The sequence below is a fragment of the Aplosporella prunicola genome (genome assembly GCF_010093885.1).
Source record: "Aplosporella prunicola CBS 121167 unplaced genomic scaffold K452scaffold_37, whole genome shotgun sequence".
NCBI lineage: Eukaryota > Fungi > Ascomycota > Dothideomycetes > Botryosphaeriales > Aplosporellaceae > Aplosporella > Aplosporella prunicola.
In genome coordinates this window covers 81,723-98,342 of record NW_022983565.1, presented here as the reverse complement: position 1 = coordinate 98,342, position 16,620 = coordinate 81,723, and the positions used below count along the sequence as shown (strand labels likewise).

The 16,620-nt window shown below is 57.8% G+C and overlaps 7 protein-coding genes across 7 annotated transcripts; 4 read left to right on the top strand and 3 right to left on the bottom strand.

The window, feature by feature from the left end:
• Positions 1-125: 125 nt before the first annotated feature.
• K452DRAFT_116869 (uncharacterized protein) lies at positions 126-1,030 on the bottom strand. Its single transcript, XM_033535109.1, has 2 exons — positions 292-1,030; positions 126-230 (listed from the first exon to the last, which is right to left on the bottom strand). The coding sequence occupies exon 1, from the start codon at positions 826-828 to the stop codon at positions 313-315; it is 516 nt and encodes a 171-aa protein (XP_033392617.1). The 5' UTR covers positions 829-1,030; the 3' UTR covers positions 126-230; positions 292-312.
• Positions 1,031-1,083: 53 nt separating this feature from the next.
• Positions 1,084-3,569, bottom strand: K452DRAFT_258446 (uncharacterized protein). Its single transcript, XM_033538468.1, has 5 exons — positions 3,010-3,569; positions 2,801-2,954; positions 2,639-2,747; positions 1,484-2,588; positions 1,084-1,403 (listed from the first exon to the last, which is right to left on the bottom strand). The coding sequence occupies exons 1-5, from the start codon at positions 3,068-3,070 to the stop codon at positions 1,210-1,212; spliced, it is 1,623 nt and encodes a 540-aa protein (XP_033392616.1). The 5' UTR covers positions 3,071-3,569; the 3' UTR covers positions 1,084-1,209.
• A 745-nt stretch (positions 3,570-4,314) lies between these two features.
• K452DRAFT_116846 (uncharacterized protein) lies at positions 4,315-5,988 on the top strand. The gene is made up of 3 exons (XM_033535108.1): positions 4,315-4,741; positions 4,791-5,144; positions 5,194-5,988. Exons 1-3 carry the CDS (start codon positions 4,490-4,492, stop codon positions 5,887-5,889), a joined length of 1,302 nt encoding a protein of 433 aa, XP_033392615.1. The 5' UTR covers positions 4,315-4,489; the 3' UTR covers positions 5,890-5,988.
• Positions 5,989-6,768: 780 nt separating this feature from the next.
• On the top strand, positions 6,769-8,552 carry K452DRAFT_302393 (uncharacterized protein; the record flags this gene model as incomplete). The annotated part of the gene is made up of 2 exons (XM_033542584.1): positions 6,769-7,379; positions 7,436-8,552. 2 exons carry the CDS (start codon positions 6,769-6,771, stop codon positions 8,550-8,552), a joined length of 1,728 nt encoding a protein of 575 aa, XP_033392614.1.
• Positions 8,553-9,588: 1,036 nt separating this feature from the next.
• On the bottom strand, positions 9,589-11,650 carry K452DRAFT_302392 (uncharacterized protein; the record flags this gene model as incomplete). The annotated part of the gene is made up of 5 exons (XM_033542583.1): positions 9,589-10,253; positions 10,346-10,673; positions 10,809-10,998; positions 11,085-11,186; positions 11,247-11,650. The coding sequence occupies 5 exons, from the start codon at positions 11,648-11,650 to the stop codon at positions 9,589-9,591; spliced, it is 1,689 nt and encodes a 562-aa protein (XP_033392613.1).
• A 713-nt stretch (positions 11,651-12,363) lies between these two features.
• K452DRAFT_292032 (uncharacterized protein) lies at positions 12,364-15,093 on the top strand. The gene has a single exon (XM_033541294.1). The coding sequence runs from the start codon at positions 12,503-12,505 to the stop codon at positions 14,720-14,722; it is 2,220 nt and encodes a 739-aa protein (XP_033392612.1). The 5' UTR covers positions 12,364-12,502; the 3' UTR covers positions 14,723-15,093.
• A 139-nt stretch (positions 15,094-15,232) lies between these two features.
• K452DRAFT_116782 (uncharacterized protein) lies at positions 15,233-15,996 on the top strand. The gene has a single exon (XM_033535107.1). It carries the CDS (start codon positions 15,430-15,432, stop codon positions 15,895-15,897), a length of 468 nt encoding a protein of 155 aa, XP_033392611.1. The 5' UTR covers positions 15,233-15,429; the 3' UTR covers positions 15,898-15,996.
• Positions 15,997-16,620: the final 624 nt, after the last annotated feature.

Genomic DNA, 16,620 nt, shown 5'->3' with positions numbered 1-16,620 from the left:
AGATCAAAAGAGCAATCGTGTTGCAACAAAATGAAAGATCGGTTGTGGTCGGTAAAAGGTTGTCAGCAATCTTGAATCGACAGGTTACAGGAACTACTAGGCAAGAGGGATAACGAGCCATATATATACAGCGGGTACGGCTGGGGATTCAGCCTTGCCAGCGTGGACGTGGTCGAATCGGATATGCCGTGTGGCTGCGTTGTACAAGGGTGGTGGGCGAGCGTGGGTGCCTATAATGACGAATCAGCCCATGCCACCCGCGACGATACCTAATCAACCATCACACCTTACATCCTCTCACCAAGCATCCTCCTACCACGCATCCTCCCTAAACCCCCTCTCCTCCCTCTCCTCCGCCTTCCTCCTCCTCTCGCCCCACCCCGTCTCCCCCGCCCCAGCCTTCTCATCCACCCTCGCATCGCCCGTCCTCGCTCTCCTCGCCAAAACGCGCCACCCGACCCTCCCAAGCCCCCACAACAAGCCGACGGCGCCACCGCCCAGGATCCCCGTCGGCGCAACCACAAACGCCGCCCCGCTGACCACGCTGCCGATGGCCGTGCCCGCCACCGCGGCCGTCGCGGCGCCCACGAGCGCGTATTTCGCGTATCGCAGCAGCCGCCAGAAGACGAAGATGGCGGTGTAGCGGAGGCTGCGGAGGAGGGCGCGCGTGCGGCGGCGCGAGGGGCCCGCGTTGCTGGAGGGGTCGATGAGGTAGGCGAGGTTTGTGCGGGCGGCGCGGAGCGCGGTGGGCGTGGGGTGCTGTTTGGGTGTAGTAGTTGTGGCGCCTGTGGCTGGGGCGGTGTCGGTGGGTGCGGCGGGGGTTGCCATTGTTGGGTTTGTGGAGGGAGTGCTTGTGGTGGTGGAGGGTGAGGGTTTGGTCTTGAATTTTTTGTTGTTTTGGCTTCCGCCGCCGATGATGTCATTAGGGACTTTTAGGTCCCTGGTGGCGGGTGCTAGTGACTACTTTTCCTTCCGCCCGCTTATTTGATATCTACGAGTACACACTCAGGAATAGCAAGACCACCATTCAATCATTATAAAAACCAAAACGAAGATAGCTTTGATTCCCCTAGTCTGTTCATTATTCGGGGTTAACGGACTTAATGAAATGAGATCTCATCTTCTTCTAGGTCTATACATATACCATATGGGGCGGTTTCGACGGCGCAGATAGTGGACTGGATGTATGCGGAACCTTTGCCCTCTATGCTACGAAAGAATGATGCGCCATCGTGCCGTGCGGTGCCTGATCTTCTCGCCAAAGACGTACAGCGGGACTCCCAGCACCACGACCACGGCGACGTAGATGCCCGCCTGCGTGCCGAAGCAGGCTGTATACCCCACCCGGCCGACCCACGGCACGATAGCATACAGAAACCCGAACGCGACGATGTTCTTCAGCCCTGTGCTTCAGTGTTAGCATTTTTATACAATGTATTAACAGCTCGCGTATGCTGGAGAGACCAAGCACACGTCCACATACCGTTGATAAGAAGCAGCGCGTCGGGGCTGACAGGGAAATAACTGTCGCTGACATAGACGAACGTCATGATGGGCACGGCAGTCAGCCCCACGGCCACCAAGCCGTACGCGACGAACAGGAGGGCCCAATGCCAGCCGCGCTCGGCTGCGTATCCGAACAGCACGCAGCCAGCAGGCACGCACACGCAGGGCACGACGAGCAGCGGCAGCCTTGTCTCGGGCCTGAACACGCCGCGGGCCCGGCGCGCGCGCCAGTCGCTGTACCGGTCGACGAGCCAGCCGCCCGTCAGCGAGCCGAACAGGTTGCCCAGCAGGCCGGCGATGTTGAGCAAGCCGAGCAGCGCGGGCGAGAAGGAGTAGGGTGGCGCGGAGAGGATGAAGGGCGCCAGCATGTTGACTGCGACCGTCCAGGCGAGGACGACAGCGTAGGCCAGGAAGGAGTACGTCACGGCAGGGTAGAGGATTAGCAGGAAGGGGCGAAGGAACATTTTGAGGAGGTCGGTCGAGCGTTGGATGTTGGGGAGAAGGGTGAGTTGCTGCAGGTATGTCTTCTTGGGGACCGAGAAGCGCGTGGCGGTGTTGAATCGTGTGGGTGAGGAGGCCTTTGGCTGCGCGGTGACGTGCGCGGTTATCTCTTCAGTTGCTGCAGGACTGCCCGAGACGGAAGACCCGGGAGTGATGTCTTTGCTGGCACCGGAGGAGTTGGGCTCCTCGCGAGCAAAGGTCGTCTCGGGGACAAAGAACAGGACGAGGAGGAAGTTGATGCCCGTAACTATCGCAGCAATGCCTTTGTGCCATCGCCATCCGATCGTAGCTGTGACGAAACCGCAAATAAGTGGCCCGATCGTGTTGCCTCCGGATATGCTGGCCATGTAGATTCCCATTTTCGAGCCGCGTTCGTGCAGGAAATAGATGTCGTTTACCATTCCTGCGACAAGAGTTTCTGTCGTTGCTCCAGCAAAAGCGGCGACAATGTTGCACCAGAGCAGGCTCTTGAAGCTTTTCGCAACGGCACCCCATATGCACGTTAGGAACAGCAGCAGGGAGGAGAAGACGAAGACGGGGCGCTTGCCAAAGTAGTTCGCGAGCGGTACCCAGAAGAAGTTCTGCGCTCATGTATCAGTGGAGATCGGTACTTTGTACTGCAGGCACTGACCATGAGCCCGAGCACGAGGACGGGCCACAGTAGCAGATCGCTTGTCTCGTCTTCTGACTTGTCGAATTCCTTGCTGAGCACTGCAAAAGCAGGCGCCAAACCTCCGATCCTGTAGGTAGCGGATTAGTATTGAGAACTATAAAACACTCCGCAATTTCTTACGAATAGTTAGTCATGAACGTGAATAAACATGAGGCAAAGAAGCAGACGTGCTTCTTCCATAGTGGCCACAGTAAAGGGTCATTTGGGTCTGTTTCGGATGGATGAGGTATGAGCAATAGGGTGGATTCGTCAGGTTTGGTCGTCAAACTAGGAGCTAGAAGTGGAGTTAGGTATTGTATCTGTTCATATAACCTGGAAAGTTGCCATACGTTTTCGCAGCTGTACTGTGCCCTCTGTCTGGTCTAGTTCGTGAAGTGTTTGAAGATGCATGATGTCTCGTGACAGCCGAATATGAAGGTATGGATCTATTTTCTGGTGTCAAAATCCGAAGGATTGCTCTTATCATGTGTTGAATCCTCAAGGTCTGAAGTTTTTCTCCATTAATAATTTTCGAAGCAGGCGCCAGCGGTCTTATGAGTGACAGGTGACGGTCTGCTCCAGCTCTTGTTCAACGCCCTCCCTAGTGTCGAACCAGATGATTGGATGGCATTGGATCTAGGGGGATTTTGCTGCAGCCCCGACGCCCTGTACAACCGGTAGCAGTTACATCGGCTCCTCATGCCCGAAAATCGATCTTTGTCACGATCTGCAGATGTCGTCTCAAGACTTTACCCGGAAAATAAAAAGTGGTTGCATTGTGCCGGATCCACTGTAACACTCCAGAGGCCAAAGCGTGATGGAAACTGTACTGTGGTATCCAGGAGAGGCATTCCAGTCGCGACTGCAGCCTTACGGTTCCTTGCGAGAGAGGACCAAGGCTGTGACGTCGCTAGAGGAAGGTGGATTAGTGACCAGTTGCTATAGCTGTCGTGCAAATACAGTTATCGTAGTCTAATCTGCTCTCGTCTGAGCAGCTTAGCGCTGACATGGGAGTTGTTTTTCCCGTCTCGGATGTCCGGTGCACAGCATGCGCATGCGGGATCCCGGCAGCAGAGATTCCAGGTGAATTTATGTATGTAGATAAGCTCATCGAACGCCGAGATTTCAGGCCCAGGCAATGGTTTGCTCCAGGGAATGTTGATTGTTGGTGAGTCGAGATAAAGATGGACTGTTCGGTGGTCGTCCAGCGCCCTGTCCTCCCAAATGGGGCTAGCGGCGGGGTAGATCTGAGCGATCCCTGGGCACGTCAAGGCTGGCGCAAGCCTCCCACTCTCCGACCGTCCTTGACACTGCAACGACCTTTCACCCTCGATCAAGCACAACGACACTCACGCCTGCGCACGCTTGGCGCGCACACCAAAATCCGATCAGTCATTCGCCTGGGCCTTGTGGCTCAGGCGCGTCGCATACACTAGCTCGCCCCGCAGCAAGCAGCTTCACTTCCGGTCGCATACCTAGTCTCGCACGCGACTGCTCAACATGTCGCCTCCACGCCGTCGCCGCGAGCAAGAGGAGTACGGCGGTCGTCGCCGCGGCTCATCCTCCTCGCACAGCTCCATGGGTACCTGCATGACATGATGGCGAGTAACGAAACGGTCAAAGTGCTGGTTTTGCTAATGACCTTTCGTGTTTCAAGATTACCACCAGTCGTCGTGGGACCGCAAATCCACTCGCAGCCCATCACCTTACCAGCGTGGCCTTCCTTACAATGATGATGATGTCCCGCGTTACCAGTCTCGCAATGACGCAGCGCGGAAGTATGGCAACGCAGCGAACGGCGATATCGAAAAGAACGAAACGCCGTCTCACATGCTCGTGGTTCAGTCCCTTAAGCCAACGACCGATGAAGAGCTCTTCGCCAAGGGGATCATGAAGCTCTACAAATCTGAGGAGGAGGAAGCCGCCGACAAGGCACGCCAATCCTCCACAGGCTTGAAGTCCACATCGACCCCAAGGAACTTCGGCGCCAGGAAAGACAGTCTGAAGCGCGTCTTCCTGATCCGCGCCAAGGACAGCGGAGAGAGCTGTGGCTATGGCTTGGCAGAGTTCCACACGATCGAGGTACGTTAATCACATTGCACCAGTTAGTACAGGTGCTAATGCTCAGCAGGATGCCAAAGCCGCCTATGCCAAATACAGCGCAATGAAGAACTTCACCATCGGCTCGAAAGACGCCTTTGTTTCCTACGCTCATCTTGGTGTTTTCATTCCTGCTTTCGAGGACGGCGACCCGGCCTTCACTTTCCAGGCAACAGCCGATCAAACTATGCGCCTTCAGTATCGCGACCCTCGTCTGTTCGGGCGCGAGCACACGGTTACACACAACCCTCCGGAAGTGGCTGAATCATCAACGCCACAGCAAAAAGAAGATCAACAGGGCAAGGCTAAGGCCGAGCAGGATGCCAAAGCTAAGAACAAGAAAAGAAAGGCAGAGGAAGGAGTGAGTGTGTCAAACAAGAAGCCTGTGAGTTTTGCACATGATCTCTTGTCTATACGAGTCTAACCTGATGCAGACCATCATCATGGCCGACAAGTTCAGCCAATGGAACCAACGGGAGAAGGAACAACGCAAAGACGTTCAAAACCCCCCACCTGTCACCCGTCCCAAGCCTTCTATGTCGGCGGACGGCTTGGTCGACTTTGCCGGGTTGAAGTGCTATGTTTGCCTCAGGAACTTCAAAACCCTGGATCTGCTCAACGTACACATCGACGGCTCCGACTTGCACGCCAACAGATTGAAAGACGAATCCGCCATAGTTAAGGGCTGGGAAAGGCTCAAGAAGGACAAGCCTGACACTGTCATTCCGAAGCCTGGCTCTGAACAGCATCCAGCGCCGCCTCAGCGGCGCCAAAACGTGGCCAACAACCCGGACGTTCTGGCTCAGAACGGCCAATCGAAGCCGTTGAATGCGGAGAAACCGAAACCATCTGCCAACGACGGACCGAAGCAGCCCGTCGACAAGGAACCGAAGTTGTCGAAAGGCGAGAAGTTAATGGCTAAGATTGGCTTCAAGGGCGGTAGTCTGGGGGCCAGCGGGGAAGGCATCACGGCAGCAATTCAGCCGCAGATGTACCGCCCCGGAGTTGGGTTGGGGGCCGAGGGCGGCAAATTGGGAGATGCACTCGAGGTTGCTGAGAAGAGCTACGTCGAAAAGGGACGGGACTCGGCGAGGGAGCGCTTCGAGCAGTTGAGCCGGGATCGGAATTGAGAGGTGGAATGGCAATGGTGGGAATGGGAGAAATGATTGAATACCAAAGGATGGATGGACATGGCATGTGGATTAGATGGCGGCGGGGGACATTGCTTTCGTCACCCCCGCCCGAGAATGGAAAGCTTCTGCCTTTTTTTGTCATGGACAATATATGGAAAAGGCTTAAGCAAAAGCAAAAAGAATAAAAGGCAGACATGGTTTGCACCGAAACATCGGGCCGAGACGCCTTGTCAGGCGATAGTTCCGAGCAGGGCGGTTCTCGCAATTTCGTGCATGGAATCCTTGGGGCGACGAGCCACGTGCAAAAAGCGGACTGCGGATTGCGGATTGCGGATTGCGGATACCTAGTACAATATGTACAAGGCGCTAAAGGGCGATCGCAAGCACAGCAGACGGTGACGAATGGCGGCAAGGCGTCGAAGCGGGGTTCGTGACAGGCGGAGGGTCCAGCGACAGGGTCCAGCGGGGACGACCGATGACAACGGCCGCCGCACGTTTGCCGGCGCGCCCAACGCTCTCAGTGTTTCAGGACGACGGCGGTTGTACTGGGTGGCCCTGGTAAGATGAGCAGCCATGATTCGCCCTCGCGCCCGTCTGGTGCTGCCTTGAATTGAAGAGGATTTGCGCGGCTGCGTGCTGGCCGCCTTCAGGGGGCATCTCTCGACCTTTTACGTTGCGTCTCCCCTCAGCCAGACACCACGCACCCTCCCCTCAGATCGTCACCCGCTGGCCGGCCTTGGAAGTTTGGGAACAGCAGTGCACGTCCTGAAACCAGTCACACCCGCGGAGCTGGATTTCGTGGTGATTGCGTAACATCACGTAGTAGTTGCCGCCGCAACCAACGTACCTAGGTATCGAGGAAAGAACGGCGCCATCATGGCCACCAATTCCTCCTCGTCCGTCGTGCCCGCCGCCGCTCGCTCGTCGACCGACACCAACAACAACGCCGCCAACCAAGTCACCTCGCCGGTCGAGCCGTCGTCGCGCCGCACGAGCTTCAGCTTCCTGCGGCGAACAAAGTCGAACAGCGGCACCCATCGCAGCGTGTCTGGCGGCAGGATGGGCAGGAAAGAGAAGGCGCGACGCGAGGAGGAGCTCCTGCGCCAGCAGCGCGAGGCAGCCATGCTGCCCAAGCAACCGCCGCGCCTGCCGAACCCTCCGGCCCTCCCAACCATCAACACCTTTGGCGGTGAAAACGCTCCCGCTCCCGCTCCACCAGCTCCCGCCCTTCGCCCCGACTCGTACGCCTACGTCTCTCAGCACGCAGACGTCACCAGCCCAACCATGGAGTACCGCAGCCCTCAGTCGTTCACCTCGCCTCACGCCGCCGCGCTCCCGCCCATCACCTCACCCACTGACGAGCTTGGACCTTACGCGCAAGCCGAGAGCATGACGCACCGCGGTCGCTACAGCTACGCCAGCCCCGGCGTCGGTGCTGTGAGCTCTGCCCGTAGAGTCCGCAGAAGGAAGGACCCTACTCCCTTCAAGTGAGTCGCCAGCGCGCCTCCACTGCCACTGAGAGCTTCACTGATCTCGCATGCAGCATCCTCGTCATCGGTGCCAGAAACAGTGGCAAGACTTCCTTCATTGAGTTCCTCCGCACCTCTCTAGCCTTGCCCGAAAAGAAGCGCGCCCACACTCCGCCCGCTCCGCAGCAGGCTAACAGCCCGGACTCGCCCTTCACTTCTCAGTACGTCGAGACGGAGTTTGACAATGAACGGATCGGAGTGACGGTTTGGGACTCTGAGGGCCTGGAGAAGAATGTCGTCGATCTGCAGTTGCGGGAAATGGCTTCGTTCCTTGAGTCAAAGTTCGAGGAAACCTTCACCGAGGAGCAGAAGGTTGTGCGTACGGCTGGCGTGCTCGACACGCACGTCCACTGCGTCTTCTTGTTGCTCGACCCTTCGCGCCTAGACGGAAACATCACCGCATCTCGTAGGGCAGCCAACGACAAGCTCGCTCCGCCGATCCGGGTGCTCGGTTGCCTTGACGATGAGTTCGACCTGCAGATCCTGCGCATGCTCCAAAACAAGACGACCGTCATTCCGGTCATTAGCAAGGCTGACACCATCACCACGTCACACATGGGATTCTTGAAGCGCAGCGTGTGGGACGGCTTGAAGCAGTCCAAGCTTGATCTTCTGGAAGTCTTGGGCCTCGACTCCGACGTGGAATCCCTGGACGAGCGCGACGAGGATGCGTACAACCACTCTTCGTCTGACAACGAGCACGACAACTTGGATGCCATGATGGCGGCCCGCTCCGACTCCAACACCTCGCGCCCTGACTCCACGACCTCGGCGTCTTCGCCATCTCCCAACAACAACAACGGGGCCAAGCACCGCAACCGCGTCTCGGCCATGTCGGCACAGCTGACATCCAGCACTGACGAGCTGCCGTACATACCGCTCAGCATCATCAGTCCGGACATGTACGATCCAGGCGTCGTTGGCCGACGCTTTCCGTGGGGCTTTGCGGACCCGCTCAACACTGAGCACTGCGACTTCCCGCGCCTCAAAGAGAGTGTCTTCAGCGAGTGGCGCGCAGAGCTGCGCGAGGCGAGCCGCGAGCGCTGGTATGAAGGATGGCGGACCGAGCGACTCAAGAGGCGCGGCGTCAGCACCATCGGGCCCAAGAGAGCGGCGACGTCGACGTTTTGATCGGTGGTGGCATTCACGGCGTATTGAAATGTCGTTCACATGCCGCATAGGCATTCGACCGCACCGACACCGAACCGACACCGACGCTCTACCTTCGCCAGCACACACCCATACACAACACATACCCATACCCTTTTCTTTGCTGTTTTTTCTCTTTCCTTTTTCGTCCCAATGTACTTACGCTGTATACCACTCCCCCTTCCCAGCAGCAGCACCGTATCAGCAAAAACAAAAAGCCAAAAGTAGCACACGATGTCGCGACAGCCCAAATCGACGGGAACCTTTTTTTGACTACCTCTTTTCTTACTTTCTTGCCTTGACTGCTCGTCTGCTTTTCTACCCACCATTCTGCTTACGACGCTGCGATGACGTCTTGTTGCGGAGCTTAGCTCGGCTGGGCTTGATGCTATAGGACGCACGCAGATCGCATCGGATAGGCGGCTTGACAGCTTCATGGCTTTTTCTATACAGGAGGCTTTACCTCGGCTTTTTCTCTTTGCGGTGCAGTTGATATCCCTCGCGCAGGCACTCTGGGTATCAAGGCATGCGTGGCATGCTTGCTGGTTGCCTGTCGTTTATAGTCGGACATGGACGCATGCACTGAATACTGATTGATTGATTGATGGACGGACGGATGGACGGAGCTAAGCACAGCCAGCACAGCACAGCGGCTGCTGTTGCTTGCTGCTGGCTGGCTGGCTAGCTGTCTTTTGTGCACGGGCTTGCACGCGATACTAGGTACCTGCTTCTTTATACTTCTTTCTTTTCTACTTCTTTTCTTCTTCTCTTCTTTTTGTTCTTTTCGTAGTGGCGACAAGAGCTGGACTTGGTCGGTTGATGGGGGAGAAGGGGGGCTTTTGTGATAAGGTATGGACTTTTTTTTATTTTCGGCGACAAGGCAGTACGAGACATAAAAATGGAAATTAGGACTTAGGCGCTACGTTACGTTCACGGTACCCGTTCACGCGTGCCTACCCAAACGCAAACACAAACACAAACAACAACGACACAGAAACACACACACCACACCACGACACTAATTCTCCCCCTCAGGCACCGGCCACCGCTCGCGCCACGCCCGCCCAAATCGCTGCGTCACGACGACCGCACACCCCACCGCAGCAATGACAGCGCCCTGGCACCCGAACGCCACGCCCGGCCCGGCGCGCGCCACCCAGCCAAGCTGGAAATAAACGACGCTAAAGCCGCCAACCACGCGCCACGCGTTCAGCCACGCGGCCGCGGGCGCCGCGTGCAGGGGGAAGGTGTCGAGGACGTACGCCGAGATGGGCGTTGTGGTGGCGAGCGTCGCGAAGGTGACCATGCCCCAGGCTACGGCGAGAGCGGCCCAGTGGTGGTGCTGCTGGAGCGTTTGCCCGAAGAGGACGAGGCCGGCCACGCCGAGTGTTAGGGGGGGGTAGACGGCTGTGAGGCGGGCTTCGGGGACGGGGAGGGTGGTGGGGGCGTGCTGGGTGTGGTTGTGCTTGTGGAGGTGCCGCCGGAGGATCAAGTCGTTGGCGTAGTGGCCGTAGGCTTCGGCTAAGAGGGTGCCGACTATGGGCGCGAGGTAGAGGAGCGCGAAGCCCAGGTACGAGAAGGCGTAGCCTGTTCCGGCTGGGGGAGGGGGTGGCAAAGTGAAGAGCGGGATTGTGGACACGAGGCCGATCGTCCACATTGTGAGGGGCGTGAGGAAGAGCGCGGCTGTTTGGTTGGGGAGGGGCGTTAGCGGGGGGTTTTTTTTTGGGGGGGGGTGGGGGTTGGGGTTGTAGGTAGTTTGTGGGGAGCAGGCTTACAAGGTAGTAAGAGATAGGGCCGCGCCAGCAGAGCGAGCTGGTGCCTGAGGACTGTGCGGATCTTGGGGCGGCCTTTAGCGCGCAAGCCGGCGAGGCCGACGAGGAGGGCGAGCCGCGTCGTCTTGCGCTTGCTTTTGCTTTGGTGCAGCCCTAGCGCGCCGCCGCGGTCGAACAGCGTCTCGTCGCCCAGCAGCAGCACGGCCAGCACGCTGAAGGCGTAGAAGCCGGCCAGGACGGCGAAGTCGGGCCGCCAGGCGAGTTTGAGCAGGATTAGGCTGGAGATGAAGGGCCCGATGTAGGGGCCGATGAGAAAGGAGGCGGCCCAGATCTGTGGGGGGGAGGAGTAGTGGTGTTAGTGTGTGTGTGTGTGTAAGGGTGGGTGGGTGGGTTGAATGGGCTGAGGGTGTTATGGGGTAGGTAAGGTGGAAGGGGTTTGGAAGGGGTTGGGAGAGGGGGGGCATACGTTGATCTTGCGCGCCCGCTCGTGGAAGAAAAACATGTCGTGGATGACGGACAGGCCGATGACCTGCGGCGCCGCGCCGAAGAAACCCTGCAGAGCGCGGCAGGCGGTGAAGCCGCCGTAGGTGGGGGCCAGCGTGGCGCCGATTATGACGGCGAGGGAGAGCAGCTGGCTCCAGAAGAGGACGGGGAGGCTTTAAAGACGCGGCGAGTGGTTAGTTGTGATAGCTTGGCTGGTTTGTGCAGAGAGAGGGAGAGAGGGAGAGAGTTGCGCACATACCGTCCGTATCGCTGGCACAGGGGCACGGCGAGGATGCCCCCGGGGGCCTGCATGAAGATGCCAGGGCTCAGGGAGTTGGAGACGGCTTGGACGGCCATGTCCCTAGGCAGCCATCATCAGTAACAAGCTGATATGTGAAGGCCAGGGACACATTGGTCTCACCAGTCCTGAGCCTGCAGCTCAAAGACAGTCGAGCCCCACGTCAGGGCCCAGTCGCTGAGCAGGCATCCCGGAATCAGAGCCAGCAGTACTGCGTGCTTCTTGGCCCAAGACCAATTAAGAGGGTCTTGCGGATCAGCTGAAGGCTGCGGGACGAGAGGCGTCGTGCCGTCAGGCGCAAGACGGACTCCGGCCGAGAGTTGGGAGCCCTGTTCCGAGTCGGGCGAGTGAGTGTGGTCCACGATGACATTGAGGCTTTTCTCTGTCGGCGTTGTCGTCTTTGGCGTAGTCTTCGGTGGCGTCTTCGGTATTATTGTCTTCGGTGTCTTCTTCGTCTTCCTCACTGGCGCGACGCTTGGCTGTTCCGTATCTGAAAAGTCCTCGTAGGAGAACTCGGGATCCGCCATGAAGGAAGAGCCACTTTATAGTGTAAAGGATTATGCTCTGCTGCGGGAGATAGGCAGGGTCTGGTGACCGACGGTACGATTGCGGGAAGGAGAAACGGCACGGCTAGTGCTGGCAATCGACTCCATATGAGGACATGGGGCATCCCGTGCTCGACGGACTTCGGGAATCCAAACTTTGGTTCTCTGCCAGCCATGAGCCACAGAACGGAAGGGACGTCGGACTCGATCTGCATACGGCTACGTTATCCTGCCCCGATTGAGCGTCTAAAGGCAAGCAGACGGCTTGGCGGCGGGAGGTTCCTGCAGCCGTGTCCCAGATCTTGACAGGCTGGTGTCTGTAATGCCATTGTGAGACGCGGGATAGTACGTCGGCTTGCGGCAGGTGCATGAGATATCAACTCGATGTTGAAAGTCTTGCTCACATAAGCTGCACGAGCATCAGTTGTGTGTCTATGTGGTGCTAAATTTGAGGTCGTCTGTTCATTTTAGCCCCGGTCCGTGTAATTCGGCATGGTGAAGAAAGAAGTCGGACAACATCCTCGGACACAACCACCACAGCCAGAGTTCCCGTCATGTTGGCGTGATGTTTGGCAAGGAGAGGATCGCTTGCGGAGGCGGGATTGCTGTCGGCAAAGTGGGGCCGCGCATCCGTCCCACCCTGACTCGTTCTCCGGACGCAACTCTATCGCCAACCTTTGTTTCTCTCGGCTGCCCTCCAGTCGCACACGAAATGTTAGGTTGCTGTCTCGGAGAGACTTTGATCCGACAAGACGGGCCTTGGTGCTACCAGCTACTAGCTAAACGCTAAGACGCACACTTCACCAATCACCAGAGCCATATCGGATATCCTTGATGAACCTCGACACCAAATGCACCTTGGCCGAAATCGAAAGCCGTGCCACCGACAGTCTCGTGCACCAGATCCTTGCAATCCAGGACAACTACAAGCTCAAAGAGTTCAAGACGAACGGCCGGCGCGAATGGGCTGAGCGCCTCGAGTGCCTGTGCCGGAAACTGCCTCACGAGCAGGGAAGCCGGAAGAGGAAATGGAGACAGGAAGACGAAGACGCCGAGGGTGCCCCATTGGCTGGCCCGCTGAGAACTCTGGGGCGCAGGAGACGGTGCCCCTCGGAGAGCTATGTCGCCGTGTCGTATCCTTGGGACGCCTCGGCCTGCGAGAGCCCTGAAAGTGGCCGGTGGCAGGTATGGTCTGAAAGAGCTGGGAACTTCTATCCGAATCAAGTCAGGGATGTTGTCCTCGAGCGCGCGACGGCGTATGCGAAGGCGCTTGGTCTGGACCTGATATGGATCGATAGAGAGTGCATCCCGCAAGACGAGCGCGACGGCCAAGAAAAATCAGAGAAAGAGTACGCGATACAGTGTATGGATATGGTCTACAGACTCTACCAGTATTCGTACCCTGTCGCTTTGCTTGTTGTGTCGATTAACACAGAAGACGACCTGGTGCTTCTTGGTCGCCTACTCCAAAACCGATTTGCCTGGGAAAGAAAAGGAAAAGAATACCCCATCCTCGCAGACGAAGTAGCCGAAAATCCGGAAAAGACGCTTAAGATCCTAGAGCTGCTCCAGCGCATCACGTTTGACCCATGGTGGTCGCGAGCCTGGATCTTCCAGGAAGACTACTGCGCCGGCACAGAGATGCACCTTCTGCTCCCCCACGGCCGCTCAGTCAACAAAGACATGTTCGACCTCTTCGGCAACATTCCAGGAGAGCTCGAGGTAAACTCTGCCAAATTCCGCAGGGCAGCAACACTATTCTGCCTCGCGTACAAGCACGCGCCAGCGCACGCAAAGGAAAACGTCGGCGTCGCCATGTGCAACGACGTCCTCAGCAAAGCCAGCCAGTACAACATCGTGCACAAGTACACCACAGCCGCCCGCGACCAGCGCAAATGGAAAGCCATGACGTCGACGATCCTCGCCGACATTGGCCGCCGCGGCATCACGAACGCGTCGGACCTGCTGGCCATCACCGCCAACTGCTGCACCTACAATGCGCGCCTGGACACGAAGGCGCTCAAGGACGCCGGCGCCAGCCTGTCCGCCAGTATCTTGGCGCTGTATTTCCTGAACGGCGAGATCTTCTGCGACGGCCCTGAAAATGCCTCCGCCTCCTCGCAAAGCGTATACGACTACCTCCGAACCATCTCCCTCGACTTCAAGCTCCCGGTCAAAAGCGAAGAGCTCACCTTCCTCAAGCGCTGCCGCCTCCCCACGCCCGAGCTCTGCGCCAGCGGCGTGCGTACCGAAGGCTGGCTCTGGCGGCTAGACAGAACAATCGACTCGTCAGAAATCCGGACGAAGAAGCTATCCCGTAAAGCCCGAAAACAAACCGCTGAAGACGGCTTGAGCCGCGACGAGCGTTTCTGCTTGGCTCAGCTGGCTGCGCATATCCCGGGCATCAGAGACGCCGTCGTCACTTACTTTAGCGAGGACTGGGCTGCTGAGTCGCCTACCGACGACCTTGTTTGGAAGGGTTATATGGACGATACGGCGCGCGCGCTTGTTGGTGCTGTTGATGCGGGGAAGACGCTCTTGCTGGGAAAGCTCGTCTCCCCCACCACCACTACCACCACCACCACCACCACCACCAGCGACAAAGACTACGACTACGACCACGACCACGACAGCTGCTACCGCGGCGTATTCGTCCTCGACGACGACCACGACGACCACGACGACGGCGGCGGCGAGGCAGACACACCCACGTCCACGCCCGCTGCCCAGAATAAAGAACCCCGCTACGCGTTCACAGCGCACATGCAAGGCGGGCACCGCGCCAGCCCCGGCAGGGAATACGGGCTCGACAAGTTCGTCTCGCTGCAAGTCTCTCTCTCCACGGACACAGACACAGCCGCCCCAACATCAACGCCAACGCCAACGCCAACGCCGACGCTGACACCGACGCCAAGACTGCACGCCCGCCGCTGGCTCAACGGGCTCGTCTTCCCCCCTCAGGGCGAGCAAAGCGCGCAAAGCGTCATCTTCTCCTGGCCTGCTGCGCTGCGTCGCAATGCCAATGCCAACGCCGCGACTCTCCCTGCCAAGTAGAGCACAAAGCAAAGCAAAGCGCGGCAAGAATGCTGCGCTGTACGAACTGGTTGGTCATGGTCATGGTCTTAGTCTTGGGCTTGGGCTTGGGCTTGACGCTTGCCGCCCTCGCGTCGCATGGCGCATGGAAAGGCTGTGAGGTTGTGCGCACGCGTCGCCCACGCGTCGCGCGTCGTTGGGAGTGGGGTTGTGCGGCGATGTGGTGTGGTGCAAGAGTGGTGGAAGTGGGGCGTGGGTGGGTTTTCGTTTGTCTCCTGCATATATGCATGCGTGTATGTATGTATGTATGCGTGTGTGCATGCATGCATGCATGTATGCGGAGCCGTTGGATCGGCTGTGTGGGCTGTGTGGGCTGGTTCTTCATGGCGTGGCTTGCGGGCGGGTGGGTTGGTGATGTTGTGGTGGGTAGGGGTTGATGGGTTGGTGTGGTGTGGTGTTGGTGTTGCCTGTTGGAGTTTTGGAAGGGTCACTATCTAGGTGGGTTTGTGAATCTGGATCTGGATGCTGGGTTCGTTACATGGCTGGCTGATTTTTGAAGGCGTCTGAGGAAGAAGAAGAAGAAGAAGAAGAAGAAGAAGAAGAAGAAGAAGAAGAAGAGAAAGAAGACGCACGCACAACCAGCCAGCACAACCCTCAACCCCCCAACCCAACTCAGCCACTATCAGTATCTCCCTCCCACCACCCCACAAGCCAGCACCCCCGTCACCATGTCAAACACGCACGAGCACAAAACCTACACACGCGCACGCGCACGCACTCTCATCTCACCCATCCCACTTCACACACGTAATCCCGTACCCCGCACACTCACTCAGTCGGCGCAGAAACGCAAAAAAGGAAAACAAAAAAGAAAACGAAAGCAAAGCAAAAAGAAAAAAAAAATCTTCACCCTGTGCGACAGTGGAAGCAGAGCGGGACTCGCGTTGCGCTACCACTGCGGCTGTGGACCTGTGGTCCTGCGGCTCGCCATGCGTTCTCGTCTGCGAGGAGCTGCGCGCTGCATGTGTACGCGTTGTGTACTGCGTTGTGTACTGCGTTGTGTACTGCGTTATGTACTGTGTTGTGCGTTGGGCTGCGCTGCGCCGTCGATGCGGGATGCGGGAGGCGGGGTGGATCTTGGTGCGCGAATGGAGGGGAGGGGAGTGGAGTGGAGGGAAGGGAAGCGGAGGGGGTAGGGTGTTGTGTAGATGGATGGATATGTGCTTTGCGACTGGCAAGGAATTAAAAAATAAATAAATAAATAAAAAATAACTTTTTCTCGTGCATAAACAAACACCTTCGACGAGCTCTGTTGCTGCTGCTAGCTCCTATTACTGGCTGCTGGCTGTTTCCGCCACCATCAACACAACCACAACCACCAAACCCGTTCTACATGCCGGCCTATACCTCTCACCTCCGCCGTCCGCACCTCCTCCTTCTTTCCTACACTCATACTCACACACTCCCTCTCTCAAGCAAGCAAACAACCAACACGCCCACCACGCCAGGCACCCGCCGTACCTGCCCGCCTGCCTACGCGCGGAAGCGTGCAGCAAGTAAGCAGGCAGACAGGCAGACAGGGCAACTAGCCAGACAGACAACGATGACCTAGCCGCTTCCAGCGAACTGTACGTACGTACCTACGTATGTACGTACGACTTACCTGCGCCCGCGCCTATGCCTGCGTCAACGTTGGTGCGCACAGCACGGCACGGCAGAGCGGGCTCTTTTCTTCAGCTACGTCGCTGTGCCTGGCCTAGCCTAGCCTTGTGCCTTGAGTTTTGAGCCTTAAATTTCGCCTTGACTTTTGGCTTTGCCTTATGGAGGCAACGGCATGAGCGTTGCTCGTGTCTGGCTCTGCGCACGCCCGTTTGGCGTGCCCGGGTGGGTGCGTCGTGCGGGTAGGGGCGGGGAGGGGG

Excerpts from the sequence above, each read along its gene's own strand:
- K452DRAFT_258446 (XM_033538468.1), bottom strand. The coding sequence starts at position 3,070 with ATGCATCTTCAAACACTTCACGAACTAGACCAGACAGAGGGCACAGTA. Across the intron at positions 2,955-3,009 it reads CACAGTACAGCTGCGAAAAC|CTCCTAGTTTGACGACCAAA; the intron begins GTATGGCAACTT and ends CTCCACTTCTAG. Across the intron at positions 2,589-2,638 it reads TCCTCGTGCTCGGGCTCATG|AACTTCTTCTGGGTACCGCT; the intron begins GTCAGTGCCTGC and ends ACATGAGCGCAG.
- K452DRAFT_292032 (XM_033541294.1), top strand. The coding sequence starts at position 12,503 with ATGAACCTCGACACCAAATGCACCTTGGCCGAAATCGAAAGCCGTGCC.
- K452DRAFT_116869 (XM_033535109.1), bottom strand. The coding sequence starts at position 828 with ATGGCAACCCCCGCCGCACCCACCGACACCGCCCCAGCCACAGGCGCC.
- K452DRAFT_116846 (XM_033535108.1), top strand. The coding sequence starts at position 4,490 with ATGCTCGTGGTTCAGTCCCTTAAGCCAACGACCGATGAAGAGCTCTTC. Across the intron at positions 4,742-4,790 it reads CAGAGTTCCACACGATCGAG|GATGCCAAAGCCGCCTATGC; the intron begins GTACGTTAATCA and ends AATGCTCAGCAG. Across the intron at positions 5,145-5,193 it reads GTGTGTCAAACAAGAAGCCT|ACCATCATCATGGCCGACAA; the intron begins GTGAGTTTTGCA and ends AACCTGATGCAG.
- K452DRAFT_116782 (XM_033535107.1), top strand. The coding sequence starts at position 15,430 with ATGTCAAACACGCACGAGCACAAAACCTACACACGCGCACGCGCACGC.